The 14,568-nt window shown below is 41.4% G+C and overlaps 1 protein-coding gene and 1 long non-coding RNA gene across 2 annotated transcripts in view; one reads left to right on the forward strand and one right to left on the reverse strand.

Moving 5' to 3' along the window:
- LOC308339379 overlaps positions 1 to 10,007 on the reverse strand; it is a 19,695-nt gene extending 9,688 nt beyond the window's left edge. The window contains exons 1-4 of the long non-coding RNA XR_013966503.1: positions 9,467 to 10,007; positions 4,785 to 4,874; positions 2,962 to 2,992; positions 1,487 to 1,593 (exon numbers count right to left, since the gene is read on the reverse strand). This is a non-coding gene — a long non-coding RNA (uncharacterized lncRNA). The remainder of the gene's footprint in view (positions 1 to 1,486; positions 1,594 to 2,961; positions 2,993 to 4,784; positions 4,875 to 9,466) is intronic.
- Positions 9,265 to 12,485, forward strand: ATP5MC3 (ATP synthase membrane subunit c locus 3). The gene is made up of 5 exons (XM_080797977.1): positions 9,265 to 9,288; positions 9,475 to 9,586; positions 10,768 to 10,845; positions 11,344 to 11,537; positions 12,226 to 12,485. The coding sequence occupies exons 2-5, from the start codon at positions 9,548 to 9,550 to the stop codon at positions 12,338 to 12,340; spliced, it is 426 nt and encodes a 141-aa protein (XP_080654103.1). The 5' UTR covers positions 9,265 to 9,288; positions 9,475 to 9,547; the 3' UTR covers positions 12,341 to 12,485.
- The last annotated feature ends 2,083 nt before the right edge of the window (positions 12,486 to 14,568 follow it).

Consider the following 14,568-nt stretch of genomic DNA (forward strand, 5'->3'; position numbering starts at 1 on the left):
CTTTAAAAAATATTAATAGTAATGCTTCTCTTCAGTTTATTTAATTCAAGTACCACAGAGGGGATAATGTATAAATTTTATCAATGATTGTGAATTATTAAAACTTTCCTAACGTACTGGTTTTAAAATATTAAAGTAATTCACACTAATGGTAACCTATCAAATAATACAGTGGTATGTGAATAAAAAGTTAACAGTCTCTCCCTTCTCCAACCACTCTGCTCAAAATTTACTGAGTGCCTATTAATGGGCCAAGCATATTCTAGACTCTGTGTGTGCAGCAATGAACAAAACAAAGTCCTTGCCACCATGAACTTACAGTCTAATGAGAGAGTCTAATTATTTACCAAACAAATAATGGCAGGTAGCTACAAGTGTTAGGGAGATATAAAAAGATATGCAAGGGATTCAGGAAAGCCTCTCTTAAGAAGAGACTTGAGCAAAGACTTGCACAAAGCGGAGTTGTAAACCAAGTGACTACCCAGCAGAAAGATGGTCCAAGCTGAAGGAACAAATGTGCAGTTCTGTGAGGTGGAATATGGTTGGCATGTTGGAGGAATAGCGAAGAGACCCAGTGCACATGAAGCAGGGCGATGAAGGAGCTATCTTTTTATCCACCTATAGAAACTCTCTGAATCTACCCAGTGTAGTTATGATACCAGCTAGATGCAGTTAAATTCATTTGTTTCGTTTACTTTCTCTTTTTAGGGACTTTTAAATTTTTTTTTAAAAATTTGCTTTCATAAATGGTTTGCATCTTTCCAAAAGTGAAGTATATTCAAAGAAGTCTAGCTTCTATTTTTATTCCCTCCAACCTGTTTCTTTTCCCATGGGTAACCATCTATGAACCCTCTAGTTTTTAAATACAGGAAATACATTTGTAATTCCTTCCATCTCTTTTTTTTTAAGATTTTATTTATTTATTTGACAGAGATCACAAGTAGGCAGAGAGGCAGGCAGAGAGAGAGAGGGGAAGCAGGCTCCACTGCTGAGCAGAAAGCCCGACACAGGGCTCGATTCCAGGACCCTGAGATCATGACCTGAGCTGAAGGCAGAGGCTTAACCCACTGAGCCACTCAGGTGCCCCACCATTTCTTTTTTTTTTTTTTAAGATTTTATTTATTTATTTACTTAAGAGAGAGAGTTCAAGCAGGGGCAGGGGTAGACAGTGGGAGAAGCAGGTTCCCCACTGAGCAAGGAGCCCGATGTGGGACTCGATCCCAAGACCCTGGGATCATGACCTGGGCTGCAGGCAGACTCTTAACCAGCTGAGCCACCCAGGTGTCCCTCCTTCCATTTCTTGGACGTGTTAACATCCACCACCCCCACCCACCTTCTGAGGTCAATGGTAGCATAGTATATAAAACTACTGAATGTGTGAGTTTGTGTGTTGTCCTTGCACAGGGACCATGTTCATCTTCTCTGTCGTTATAATGCCGTTATAGAGATGTGCTGCAGAAGCAACACTAAGAGATGAATATCTTACGTGGGTAAGAGTTCAGAAGCTGGACTCTGCTGGGAGAGAGATGGCTTCAGTAGGTGCACCGTGGGGAAACTTGCAGGGTCAGTAGTCACCGTGAAGATACCAGGTACCTACAGAAAGAGCAAGTGGCTCAGGATGGACCAAAGGCCTTGAACAAAGAAGTGAAAGGAGAACTGCAGACATTGCCTCCCTCACAGCTCCAACTTGGGGCTGCTCCGGCTGATGAACCATTCCTGCACAATTATGTTATCTCAGAGAATGGATCAAAAGAGGGCTCTAATGTTTTGGTTTTTCAATGAATTCGTATAAACCCAGGATCCTTCATAAGCACACAAATGCGTTTGAACAAACTCATGTCACAAACCAAAAAATGTTCCTCATTTTCTCTTAGTTTGAATTTTGCAATACTCGAAAGAAAAAGGCATTCTAGAGGTCATTCTAATTTGTCCGAAGAGCCAAAGAGATTATATCTTAGTCAAAAGAGGAGAACAAAAAAATTATTGCAAATTATTTTGTATATACTGAGCCCCTTATATATTATTGAGCAAAAATGTATTGAGTGACTACTATGTTTAACACTCTGTCAGGTGCTGTAGAAGACCTAAATATGAATTAGACCTAACCCTTGCCCTTGAGAATCTTACCATCTATGCCATTTATTAACTTATGACTTCTCAGCTATAAATCCATCCTTTTGCTTTGTTATTTCTAGAACTAGACTCTGCAAGCATTTCTGCTTTGACAACTGGCAAAATGTTAGGCTTTGCCAGAAGAGGGCGATGGAAAGACCCTGTGAGGCCAGAGCTGGAGGAAAGGACTTTTCTTTCTTCCGTGTAGAGCCCATGAATTGGTTCCCAAGAGGGGCCTGGTTTTGTGAACCTCAGCAGTCTTCCAGGTTCACTTGTGGCTGGTGCCTCCAGCAAGTTCCTTCACCACAGGGGGACTATACATTCCTGTGACAGCCATGCCCTCTTCTTTAAATTTCTAAGTTCTTCCTTTCTGTTCACTCATCCTTAGCCAAGGGTAGTAGCTCTTCCGACAGTTGCTACTTCTGCACCTCTTAGAAACCACTCCTTTCTTCTTAGTAGATACCTTTTATTGTGAACAATCTTTACATTACATTTTCTTTGTTCAAATTGCTAAAATGGTTCTGTCTCCTTGTTGGTCCCATGGAACATAGAAAAAAGATCTAAATTAACATAAATTCTGTGGGAAGAGGGCTATTTCTGCTGTAATCACAGACCAAAGATCAAAAAGGGTCAAAGATGTAGACCCTCAGTTTGTGTTGTGTTCAGCTGCGTATAAAAGAAGGTTGACCTCAGTGGCTTCAACAAATAGAAATTTTTTTCTGGTATAACATGAAGTCCATAAATAGATAATAGCAGCTCTAGCTACTCAAAAAAAAAAAAAAAGTTAAGAACTCAATCTCCTTTTCACTTCCAACTTCTCCATCCTTAACGTTCAGTTTCTGTACTCACGGTTGCAAGATTGTTGCTTCACCTCCAGACACTGGATCCAAATTCCAAGCAGGAAAAAAAAAAAAAAAAAAGGTGAGGGGAAGGAAAAAAAGAAATAAGACGGTTAAATCTATATCCTTTGCATGCATTCTTAGAGCCAATACCAAGTAACTTTAACTCACATATCACTGACCATTCTTAACTATAAGGAAACCTGGGAAGTTCAGTATTTTTTAACTGTGAACAGAGTTCTATAACCGAGAAAGAAAGGGAGAACATATGTTGGATAGGCAACTAGCCATATACAAATTAAGTGAAATTAAGTGAAAAATGGGTAACTTATTTACTTTTTTATCTATTACTGAAGTATGGTTGACAATGTTATATTAGCTTCAGATGTACAACATAGTGATTCAACAAGTCCATACATTCCTCAGGGCTCACCATGATAAGTGTATGTCACCATATGTTATTAAGGCATTATTGACTATATTCCCTATGCTGTGCCTGATGGAGAAGAGGCAAAAGATAGACCTGATCTCATATCCACATATTTTCTCATTTTCTTCCAATGTAACTAGTCTTTCTATATTATTAACTGTGCATAAAATTGTTTTCTTCCTCAATAACTAGCATATCTTACCAGGAAAAAAGGATGGAATAATATTTATTATATTAGTATATTGTTTTCATGTAACTCTTCAATATAAATTTTAGCCTGAACCATCTGGACCTCTGAAAGGCCATAAAATGATACATTTACTTTTAATTCCTTACTAAATCTTTGGAGTTATTTATTTATTATTCTTTTTTTTTAAGATTATTTATTTATTTATTTATTTGACAGAGAAAGAAATCACAAGTAGGCAGAAGTAGGCAGATAGAGAGGGAGAAGCAGGCTCGCTACTGAGCAGCAAGCCCAATGTGGGGCTCGATCCCAGGACCCTGGGATCATGCCCTGAGCCGAAGGCAGAGGCTTAACCCACTGAGCCACCCAGGCGCCCCTATTATTCATTTATTTTATTCCACTATACTAGATGGCATGAAAATAGCTAAATAATTTGTAAAGGAGTCAAAAATGAAGATTAAGGCCAAAAATTTCTGCACTAGAAAGTGATTAGTATCCTAGACAGACAGTGTTAGGTTTTATATAAAGGATACCAAGAAATGCTTTCTTCCTTTTTTTTTAATTAAAAGAAGTTATTTATTTATTTATTTGAGAAAGAGAGAGAGCGATAGAGCATGAGTGCAGAGGGTTGAGGGGGTATAGAGGGAGAGGGTGAGGAGAAGCAGGCTCCTCCATGCGGAGCTCAATCCCAGGAGCCTGGGATTATGACCTGAGGTAAAGGCAGATGCGAAACCAACTGAACCACCCAGGCGCCCCACAAGAAACATTTTCTAAATGAATCAGTCCATCTCTCTCATCTGAGCTCAAGTCTGTCTCAATGAGGCACTTTTTAAACAAGCCAGTCTCAGGGCACCTGGGTGGCTCAGTGGGTTAAGCCTCTCCCTTCAGTTCAAGTCATGATCTCAGGGTCCTGGGATTGAGCCCCACATAGGGCTCTCTACTCAGCGGGGAGCCTGCTTTCCCCTCTCTCTGCCTGCTGCTCTACCTACTTGTGATATCTCTCTCTGTGTATCAAATAAATAAAAATCTTTTAAATAAATAAATAAAAATAAACAAGCCAGTCTCTTTTCTGAAGGTGTTTCCCTTACCACATACCATAAGACATAGTTCTAAAATTGTTACTAATTTGTGTTTTTCTCCAATTTTTTATATATCAGTTCAATTTTTCATATACCCCAATTATAAAGTAAACTCTTACATTTTCCTGTATACTCACTATGCTCAAAGAGGGGACACAGTATTTATTTGGAGCTCATCTTGATAGAATGATTCTATAGCATTAGCATAGGTTTAAACGTTCATTTTCCTAAAAAAAAAAAAAAAAAAAGATAAATTGGTAACAAATTAAGGCCAATAATATGAAACAAAAATTTTCATAAGAAAAGCAAAATACTTTTATAACAAAGCCCAGAATATTTTTAACTTACATTTCTGGTTTTCATTTCCACAAATAATATATATATTTTTAAAATCACACTAATGTGAGAAGGCTGGTGAAAACTTTACAGGCTATTGAAATGAAAACTTTCTGGGGTACCTGAGTGGCTCAGTCGTTGGGTGTCTACCTTCAGCTTTATCAAAAGCAGATAATTTAAGCATCTTTCCATGTGTCCAGGATAGGACTACCTTACACAGTTTTGTTTTGTTTTTACCTTACATATTTTTAACAATAACAACCCTATTTCACCCCAGAATTTCAAGGAAAGGGGAGTCAGTGTACAAGACATGCGCTTCTATCTGATTTGCTCTGAGGTATGCCTGGAATTCTGAACTCAAATTGCCATTAAGATGCTGCTGCCTCCTGATTACTTTAAAAAAATTTTTCTTTTTTTTATTTAAAAAGGGACACCTGGCTGGCATAGTGGGTATAGTATGCAGTTCTTAATCTCAGGGTCCTAGGTTTGAGCCCCAGTTGGGTGCAGAGATTACTTAAAAAAAAAAAAAAGAAAGAAAGAAAAAGATGCTGCTGCCCCCACATGGATTTCAAAGGAGTGCATACTTTGAAAACAATATCTTCTGTTTCAGTTATCTCTTGTTATGTAATAAACCACCCTAAAATTTCATAGCTTCTAACAATAACCTTTTCACTGCTCTTGATTCTGTGGATCAGGAATTTAGGCAAGGCTCATTTCTCTTCCATGTGGTTTGGGCTGGGAAGGCTTGATTAAAGCTAGAGAACCCAACATAGCATCAGTCACATGTCTGGGGCACCTCAGCTCTCTTTTATGAGGCTTCTTTTCTGTTGAGGTTTCTTATCACTCAGTAGTCTAACCCATGTTTTCTTGATGGATGGTTGGCTTCCAAGGAGAAAATGAAAGCTATGAGACCTCTTTCTAGTCCAGAAGTCACACAGTGTCACTCTCTAGGTCAAAGCAAGTCATAAGATTAGCCCAGATTTAAGGAGAAGGAAAACAGACCCCATTGCTTGATGAGTGGCAAAGTCACATTGCAAAGGGGCACGAAGTAAAGGAGGGATTATCGCACTTACATTGGGAAAGGATTTTCTATACTTCTCTTTACTGCCCCATTCCTTTCCTCTCCATGCCATCTTCACTCAGGCGTTCACATAATACCAAATTGTGATTCATTACTTAATACGATCATCTCTAGGGTGCCTGGGTGGCTGAGTTGGTTGAGCACCCCACTCTTGATTTTGGCTCAGGTTGTGATCTCGGCTCAACTTGTGATCTCGGCTCAACTTGTGATCTCAGGGTGGTGAGATCCAGCCCCCCAGTAGGCTCCCAGCTCAGTGCAGAGTCTGCTTGCCCCTCTCCTTCTGCCCCTCCCCCCACTCACCCTCCTGCTGGCATGTGCGCACATCCACTCTCTCTTTCTTTCTCGCTCTCAAATAAATGAAAAAATAAAATCTTTGAAAAACAAAAAACAAAAGAAGATCATCTCCACTATTTAAGAAAAAAATACAGAGAGACTTGAATACTTCAAAAGAAGTCCCCCATGCATCTTTACAGTCTCACTTTACTCCTCTCAGAAGGCACCATTTTTCTTCAAACTTCCTCAGTGCAAATATTCACCCTCTGTCAACATGGGCTGGTATCATGCAAGACCCACTTTGTTAGACACACACACAAACACAGGTAGCACTATCTGTTCTATGAACACCTAATATTCTTCATAAATATTTAAACTCTAACTGGTTGAACCCACCAAGGACATATTGTCTCCTCTTCTAGGCCAGTTCACCTGCTTATTGACATATTGATAGTCAGAGCCTAGACTTAGACTGAACCTCTCCCTGTCATAGGCACCTAGCCCATGTGCACCCTGGAAGTGATCCTGTTAGGGATCCCAGCTTCTCTCCTGCCTCCTCTTCCTCTCCAACAGTTACTGCTACTGACTTATGGCTGAAGAGACAGAACTTCCCTTGAACCACCTCTGTACACAATTCCATTTAAGATAGCTATTCCTTTATAAAGATCTATTATTAAAGTATAGGATATGTGATGATTAATTTTGGGTCAACTTGATGGCCATGGGGTGCCTAAATTAAATATTATCTCTGGGTGTGTCTGCGCAGGTGTTTCTGGATGAGATTAGCCTTTGAATCAGCAGGCTGATTAAAGTAGACTGTCCCCCCCAATGTGGATGGGCATCGTCCAATCCAGTGAGGGTCTGAATAGAACAAAAGGCAGAGGAAGAAAGAATTTGCCCTTTCCCCCCCATCTCACTATTGAGCTGGGACATCCCATCTCATTCAGACTGCAAATTACACTATTGGTCTCCCTGGTTCTCAGCCCTTCGGATTCAAACCGAATTAAACCACTGGCTTTCCTGGGTCTCCAGCTTGGACACGGCAGATCATGGGACATCTGAGCTTCCATAACCACATGCACTAATTCTTCATAATAAATAAATAGATAACTCAATAATTAATTTCCTACTGGTTCTGGTTCTCTGGAGAACTCTGATGAATGGAGAGCATTGTTTATTCTACTTTACACATCACAGGATACTACATACTTCAGGTAAGAACTGAGTACTTGAGAAAATAAATAAGCTCTCTTTGAACTGCACATGTGAATTCAAATGAATTGTCTCTATTTTATGGGCTAAAGATTGAGCCTAAACTGACTAGCTTCACGTGATTTTGAACCATTTGCATTTGAAATTGGATCAGTGACAAATTCTTTTTTTTTTTTAAGATTTTATTTATTTGCAAGAGAGAGAATGAGAGAGAGAGAGCACGAGTGCGTCCAGGCAAGAGTCGGGGAGGGTCAGAGAGAGAAGCGGACTTCCTACTGAACAGGGAGCCTGATGCAAGACTCAATCCTAGGACTCCAGGATCATGACCTCAACTGAAAGCCATTGCTTAACCAACTGAGCCACCCAGATGCCCCGGATCCGTGACAGATTCTTATTCATTCTTCATGTTTCAATTCTGAGGGCTTCTCCCTAGGGTTGCCCCTATATGATACCACACACCTTGTGCTAACTAGAAAAAGGGTGATCTTCTAGGTGGACGTCATCCCATGCCAAGACACTAGGCTAAGTGGGTGAGATTTCAGCCCCCCCCATCCCATCAACTGGCCATATCAGATGTTTAATCTTTTACGTTGACTTGTGTCACTTCCAATAGAACTACCAAGAACTACTAAGTAAAATTTACAGAGTTTGAGGATCTATCAAAAGTTAAGTAAGTAAGTAAGTAAAGTCTTACTTAACTTTTTCTGAGACATTTCTGTATCCATCAAAGAAAATGATTTGTCCAAAGGTACCAAAAGCAGGTGTTAAAAGTTGGGTCGGTTTTTAAAATACTCAGACTTTCTTTAGTCCCATGAATTACATTACATCCCTTAATCTTTACAAGCATAGAGCTGGAAGAAAAATTACCTCCCTCACTTCATTACCAAGATGCAACTTTGTGCCCAAAGTCACAAAACTCTTTTTTTTTTTAATTTTATTTATTTATTTGAGGGACAATGAGTGAGAGAGATCATGAGAGAGGAGAAGGTCAGAGGGAGAAGCAGACTCCCCAAGGACCTGGGAGCCCGATGCGGGACTCGATCCTGGAAGTCCGGGATCATGACCTGAGCCGAAGGCAGTTGCTCAACCAACTGAGCCACCCAGGCTCCCTCACAAAACTCTTTGATCTCTTCATGTGTTCATTCCCTTGTCCCTGTACTTAAGGTCAGGACTTCTGCCACTGGAAGGATTAGCCATACTTCTGGAATACTTTTCCAGATTCCTTTAAAGAAATGTGTTCCCTTTGCTGGGGACCTCATTTCTTCTGTCAAGCAGTGCATGAACTCCTTCCCCACGCACACACACAGTTCTATTTCACGGAGGAGGAGAATGAACAGGAAGGGGAGCCCCTCTCGGAAGGAGACAGTAACAACTGATTAAAAGGCCAAATCTCACAAGATATCGACTGGAAGAAAAAGTCGCACTATCCTCTGGCCAGCTCAGATCAAGAGAGAAACAATCTGTTCCGTTCTCTCTGCCAGAGAGAATTTCTTCTTTTTGCATCTCCCTTACCGGCCGCTGCCCGCCCGCCCACCTCGGTGTGGCTGTCGTTGTCCTTCCCAACTAGTTGCCAATAAAGTTGTTACAAAGTGACCTTGAGCGTCTTCCCTACTGCCCCCTTTTCCCCGCCTTCTCCATCCGGGTGCCGCCGCGCGAATAAGAGGCGGAACGCGCCTGCGCGTCGAGCGCCACTCCTTCGACCTCTGCCGCCGTCGTTGCCGCCGCCACCTCCCGGGAAGGTAAGCGGAGGGCGCGAGAGCCGGGCCTGGCCGGGGCGGAGCAGCGTCCCGCCAGGACCCATTCATTCTGCTGGCGCCTAGATGGACGAGGGCCCAGGCCGACGGCGTGCACGGGAGCCCGAGGGACTTGGGTGGGAAGGACAGGCCCGAGAGGGCACTTGACCTTAAGCCCCTTTACCTCCGCAGAAGGGAAGCGGGAGAGGAGCCCACGTCGGCCGTCACCCAGGTCCTCCATCCGCGCCGCCCCGAAGAGTGTAAGATGTTCGCCTGCGCCAAGCTCGCCTGCACCCCCGCTCTGGTGCGTAGCCCAGGCTGGGCCGGGACGCTGAGGGCGGACCTCTGGGCCTGGAGCGTCCACGTTGTTGAATGGGGCACCTCTGGGCGGGGCACATCAACCTGTGGGGACCGCTCATCCCTCACCCTCTGTGTCCTCTTCTCCCATTTCTACTAATCCTGGGGCACTTTACTCGGCTCCTCCCGTCCACGAGTGCCGTGGAGAGCAGCCGAGGCCTAGTTGTCAGGCTCCACTCGCTGTAGGTCAAACCCTCCTTGCTCCTAGTGCCGGAGCGGCCCCCTTCCCCACCTCCTCGCGTACTGTGGGGTTGGGGTCGGCGCGAAGGTTGGGGTGCTCTTAAGGATGTAGGGGGCCTCTGAGGCCTAGTTCGCCGCCGCAGCGTTCTCCCTTGCCTATCTGTAGGTCAAACTCGCTGCTGCAAAGGGAGGGACTTTGCCTCACCCTGTGTGGGCGGAGGAAGGTGGTGGAGTCGTGGAAAGTCTTTCATCGAGCCTCTGGCTGTTATTTCCATAACCATTTCGGAAGCTTTAGGTGAAGTCGGGATGTGGGGGATTTGTCTTAGAGAATCAGGTCTTGGTTCTGAAGGGATTTTCTGTGACCTTAGTGTAGTGGACACTCCAAGGGCAGAGACGCTGGACTGCAATATGTCCGTAGGGTCGAATATTTCACCGGTTATCCTGACACTGATACAGAATTGTTTAAACTGCTTTTTTATTTTATAATTAATGGACATACAGGAATATTTTGGAAGTTGTGGGCCTCATATTAACTTATGGGCTAATTTAAATGACAAGCGTTTATAGTAATACTTCATTAACTTGTTGGTCCACTTCAACTTAGCAAAGAATGTGGGATGTTTATTGCTGTTTTTCTGATCTAAATCGTGGCACTACAGTCATTGAAGTTTTAAAAATCGTGCTTGCTTTTCAAGCATGTAGAGGTTTTATTCAGATAATTACAAATAGATTATGTAGCACACTTAAAACTTCAGTTAGCAACATTAAAATAAAATTACTTCATGGATTGAAAATAACCAAACAGCAAGATAAGAGACAATACGAAAAGTCATAAGCTTTCTGATAAATTTTTGCTGATGGCTTTTTTAGAACTCAGGGTACAAGAAGGGTCATTGAAGTCCTAACCTACTCTTAACCTAATATTTGGAATGTTTTTTTCCTTAATAGATCCGAGCTGGATCCAGAGTTGCATACAGACCAATTTCTGCATCAGTGTTATCTCGACCAGAGGCTAGGACTGGAGAGGTAATAGCAGTAATAATAGAAATTAAGTAACCCCACCAAGTAAGTCTTACGGTTTTAATTAAAGGGGGGTTAAAAAAAACCTCATTAGTGAATGGTTTGAGGGCAGTCTTTTTCCACCCTTGTATCCAAAAAATAGTGCCAAGGATAAGCCAATGAAAGAAACTTGGCTGAGTTGGCTAAGAAATAAAGTTAGTATGTATGTGTGTGTCTTGAGTTGCCTGTATTTAAGATTATACTAGCCAGTTACTGAAAAGCCTACCGTATTAAAAAGCATATTCAAATACACTTTCATAATTTTCAACAACCTTACGAAGTATAGATACTATTATCCCTATTCCACAACATTGGAGTTATTCTAAGCTCTTGATTTTCCACTGTCCCACACAATCTCCTATTCAAAAAATCACAAAGAAGTAGTTATCATTTGATAGTGTAGTAATGAAAATGGCTAATTGTGATTACTGATTTAACCTTTGCTTTTTATTTCCTTTTCTCTAGGGCTCTATGGTATTTAATGGGGCCCAGAATGGTGTGTCTCAACTAATCCAGAGGGAGTTTCAGACCAGTGCAATAAGCAGAGACATTGATACTGCTGCCAAATTTATTGGTGCAGGTGCTGCAACAGTGGGAGTGGCTGGTTCTGGTGCTGGTATTGGAACAGTCTTTGGCAGCCTTATCATTGGTTATGCCAGGTAATTTCTATCACCAAATAAGCTGCTTTAAGAGCATGCTTGACATAGTTGGAAACTTAGAAAGTTAGTGAAATAGTAAGTAATGGGTACTTTGTATTAAGTGCCAACTCTGTGTTTGCCTTGTATTTTGAGGGCTTTTCATGCATGATCTCACTTAACCCTCATAGTACTGCTTGGAGATACTCCAGCTTACTTATGAAGGATGAGCATTGCAGAAGTACACTGATTGCCCAAGTAGCTAGTGTCAGAAATAAATTTTCATTCTGACTTCAGAGTCTGCACTCTTGATTGTTAAGCTATATTGGGACTACAACAGCACAGTCTCTTTTATATAATAAAAGTATCAATTTCCATTTTATTTAAGATCTTATTTCTAAACTATCAGATCTATTTCTAAACTATCAGATCTTAAGACAATAGAATATACTTTCATGGGAATAGCAAGTATGTCTGAACCCCTCAAAAATGGATGAAGACAAATCATTTATAGTAACAATAGAGATCACTTCCTACTTTTTCTCTAAATGATTGGGATTTAGAAGAAAGAATATCGAACAAAGGTAGAGGCAAAAGAGATCTAGGCAAATACTTTTCTAGGACTTGCCAGTTTGATTCTTCAGTTTACCAAACATACTGGAATTCAGAAAATATTTCAAAGTAACAATTACATGTGTTGTGTCTCTTTTAGAAACCCTTCGCTGAAGCAGCAGCTGTTCTCATATGCTATCCTGGGATTTGCCTTGTCTGAAGCTATGGGTCTCTTTTGTTTGATGGTTGCTTTCTTGATTTTGTTTGCCATGTAACAGAAATTACTGCTTGAAATGTTGGCATTCATATTGATTACGGATATAATTCTGTGTATCTTACTGTGACTCCGAAAACTGTAGTATTGGTGTCATGGAAATGTACGTTATTTCCAAGGTCATTTCATTAAAGATGAAAACTTTAGTTTTTGCCGTGATTTGTACTGAACCTAAATTTCGATCATCACAAAGAAGAATATGCATTCAAGTAGATGGTATGCAAGTCAGAGGAAACAGCAGTTGCACCTAATGAAAACGAGTCAATTTTATGAGAATTCTTTTATATGGTATTCTGCACATTGTAATTTGTAGGGCGTTTGGTTACTCGTATAAACGAGAAATTGTGAGTGTTTTCAGCTTCTATGAGATACAATTAATTAAGCTAAAACAGTAACCGGGATTACAAAGACTGGGAACAGAATTACCTTCCAAGACTAACTTGGCTGGTCTTACACAGCTGGATCTAAAAATAAATCATGTCGGCTTTTTAGGAATTGAAGCCTTGTTAGACTAGGGTTGGGAATGGTTTTTGCTTTTCAGTAAGTCTCATGTTAAGCAAATAAGTGTCCATAACAAAGTGGAATTTCTGAGAAGAAAATCTCATTAGGAACTGGTTTCTTGCTTGAATGAGGCTCTCTTTAGGAACCAAATATCAAGTGGAAAATTTTAAAAGGTGGGGCACTTGGGTGGCTCGGTTGGTTGAGTGTCTGCATTCTGCTCAGGTTATGATCCCAGAGTCCTAGGATTGAACTGTGCATTGGGCTCCCCAGTCACCTGAGAGCCTGCTTCTCCCTCTCCCTCTGCCATTCCCCTCGTTTATGCTCTATGGCTCTATCTCTGTCAAATAAATAAAAATATTTTCAAAAAATTTAAAAAGGCAATGAAAACCAAATATCAAAAAGTAAGCTTAATTGGCTATTTTTTTTTTAAGATTTTATTTGTTTGACAGATAGCACAAGTAAGCAGAGTGGCAGGCAGAGGGAGAGAGAGAAGTAGGCTCTGCTGAGCAGGGAGCCCGATGCAGGGCTTGATCCCAGGACCCTGGAATCATGACCCAAGCTGAAGGCAGCTGCTTAACCAACTGAGCCACCCAGGCGCCCCTGAATTGGCTATATTTTTAAAGCCAAAAATTGCCAAAGCATTGCTCATCACTAGCATCTTGGGATGCTAGTTGGTTCAGCAGCAGTTTAATACTACATGAGTATGTTAGAAGATGTAAAAATTACATCCATAGGATTTGATATCTAGATCTTGGGAAACAGTTGGTGAAGGACAGGGTATGTGCATCACACAAGTGCCACTTCCTTTCCTGGGAATTTTATGTGGTTTATGTAATTTAGTCCTCATGACGACCCTGCATAATTGGGAAGAGAAGATGGGCAGAAAAATAGGCTTAAGATGGGTTAATTCCCAAAATCAGATAACCATGAAGTGGCATGGGATCCAGATTCAGACCTTCCTTGATTCCAAAGACTATGTTTGATTTTTTTTGTATGTTAGGGCTGACAAAGCTGATTTGGGAAAAGATGTTTTGTTATAGAATATAAAACAAAATTGAAGCATAATCAGCCTTGTGGGCTTGAAAAGAGGGAAAGTATGGTGTGTGGTATGGAGTAGATGTGAATAAAAGTGCAGAGCAGCAGTAAGAACCCAGCTCCAGTCGGTAACATGAACTTGTAGTCAATCTCAGCCTAGTTTTATGACTCCCCAGCAATGTTGGGAAGTGTTAACACAACTGATACAGAGCAGTGAGGGTTATCAAGGCTGGTTACTGACAAGAAGAAATGACAGGTCAAAGGAGCTCTAAGCAGACAGCAAACAAGGACATTGTTCAGCAGGCTAACCTATGGGCTTCAAACTTGGTAAGGAATGAGTAAAGCCACAATAGGAGTGATAAGCTGAGGATATTATGGAAAGATGGAAGCATCAGGAATCTCTTCCCACCTAGCCAACAATTGCACTGTCCAAATCTGTCTAATTTGACTACATTGGAACTCTGTCTAGTAAAGGCAACTTCAGAGGAAGGCTTGAACTGCAAATTGGGGTTAATTCCTATTTCAGGTCTTAGAGTAGCAGCTGCCAGCCCTCAGCCCCAGCCCCAGGGCAGGCTGCTGTGCACATCTTCCTGGAGCAGCTTCCACACAGCTTGAAGGAGCCAGTGTAAGCAAAAAGAAACCTGTCCTCCAAATACTGGTTATTAATGCTTTGATCATTGACTGCTACTTCTG

This window comes from Martes martes, assembly GCF_963455335.1.
Source record: "Martes martes genome assembly, chromosome: 3".
NCBI classification, from domain to species: Eukaryota; Metazoa; Chordata; class Mammalia; order Carnivora; family Mustelidae; genus Martes; species Martes martes.